Source organism: Bison bison, unplaced genomic scaffold, assembly GCF_000754665.1.
Source record: "Bison bison bison isolate TAMUID 2011002044 unplaced genomic scaffold, Bison_UMD1.0 scf7180017864334, whole genome shotgun sequence".
In the NCBI taxonomy this organism is placed as follows: Eukaryota; Metazoa; Chordata; class Mammalia; order Artiodactyla; family Bovidae; genus Bison; species Bison bison.
Window position 1 is genome coordinate 1,521,632 of NW_011494906.1, and position 1,720 is coordinate 1,523,351.

General features: G+C 62.0%; 1 protein-coding gene across 1 annotated transcript in view; it reads left to right on the forward strand.

Moving 5' to 3' along the window:
• FADS3 (fatty acid desaturase 3) overlaps positions 1–1,720 on the forward strand; it is a 15,726-nt gene that overhangs the window by 10,661 nt on the left and 3,345 nt on the right. Inside the window, exons 4-7 of the mRNA XM_010854059.1 lie at positions 1–58; positions 640–741; positions 852–974; positions 1,236–1,296. Coding sequence (XP_010852361.1) covers positions 1–58; positions 640–741; positions 852–974; positions 1,236–1,296 — 344 coding nt within the window. The remainder of the gene's footprint in view (positions 59–639; positions 742–851; positions 975–1,235; positions 1,297–1,720) is intronic.

Below are 1,720 nucleotides of genomic sequence, written 5' to 3' on the forward strand. Positions count from 1 at the left end.
GCTTGGCCCCGGCTGGGTGCCCAGTACCCTGGCTGCCCTCATCCTGGCCATCTCCCAGGTGACCCAGCACTGTCTTGTAGACACCTAGACTGACAACAGCCATGGCCTGGCACACGCGGGCACTTGGGAAATGTTTGCTGAAAACAAACATTGACCAGCAAAGAAAGAAAACATTTGTTTCTTTGTCTGCAAACAAAGAATGACCAGCTAGAGGCCCCATAAGTCCAGCTTCATTTTAAATGAACTAAGGAAGCGCTTTACTTAGTACCCCTCAGGGAGCCCAGGGTCCAAAGCTGGAAGGCTGCTGCCTGCAGCCCCTGGACCTCCCCAGCTCAGCTGTCCTTGTCTCTTAAAAGATGAATCTGGGGACTTCCCTGGCAGTCCAGTGGTTAAGACTCGGCACTTCCATTGCAGGGGGTGCAGGTTCAATCCCTGGCAGGGGATTCCACATGCTGTGCTGGGCGGCCAGAAAATAAAAACTAAATTAAAAAAAAAAAAAAAGGAAGCTGGTCCACTAGGGTCTAGAGTGGAACGTGAGCTGTGGCGGTGCCCTGCGAGCTGGGAGGGCTGGCTGGCCAGGGCTCCGGGCTGGACCCCCGGCAGCTCCCTGCCACAGCCCCGGACCCTGTGTCTCCCCAGGCCCAGAGTTGGTGTCTGCAGCACGACCTGGGCCACACGTCCATCTTCAGGAATTCCCGGTGGAACCACTTGGCCCAGCAGTTTGTGATGGGGCAGCTGAAGGTGAGGGTGGGGGCGGAAGGCGGGCTGCCGGCGGGGGCCGAGTGGGGACGGGGCTGCATGGGGAGGTGGGCATAACCCGGCCCCACACCTGAGAGCCCCCTCCCCCGCAGGGCTTCTCTGCGCACTGGTGGAACTTCCGCCACTTCCAGCACCACGCCAAGCCCAACATCTTCCACAAGGACCCAGACGTGACTGTGGCGCCTGTCTTCCTTTTGGGGGAGTCGTCCGTTGAGGTGCGTGGGGGGACACGCTCAGGCCAGGCCTGCAGCGGAAACCTGGTGGCCCCAGAGCCCCCCAGCTCCGAGGTGGCCCCGCCCCCTACTCTATCTAGTTCTAGGCAGAGCCCCTGTTCCCAGGGTGCCCCCGCCCCACCTCCCAGTGGCTAGAATCCAGAGTTGCCTTGGCCTCTTGGCCCAGCCAGCCCCCTGGCCCTGCCCAGGGCAAGGAGGGCCTGGAGAGCCGCCCTCCCCAACGGGCCACCTGTATCCTCACAGTACGGCAAGAAGAAGCGCAGATACTTGCCCTACAACCACCAGCACCTGTACTTCTTCCTGAGTGAGTGTCCCCTTGTCCTCCTGGGGGCGGGGGCACAGATGGGGTGGGGGCCACGCCGGGGCCTGCCTTGTCCACTGCACATCTCTGGTCACCCCAGCCTGCAGCCCATGCAGCTTTCCGTGGCCAGCCTCTGCCCTAGCCCTTCCCTCCACTGGGGTGCCTTCTGGTCAGCGGCGGTCACAGCCCTGGCTGCAGCTTTCAGAGTTCCTTCTTGCCCTCAGTCAGGGCATCCCGAGCCCTAGGGCAGTTGTGGGGGCCACAAGGTGAAGATTAAAGGGTGGGGATATATCAGGCTGGTGCCAACCTGCAGAAGGGGCATGGGGGAGGCGGTGGGGCAAGGACCAGCCTGGAAAGGCTCAGACACCGAGGGCCTGAGCGAGGACCAGGCCTTGTGGGTGACGCGGGCTCATCCCTACTGGGTGGG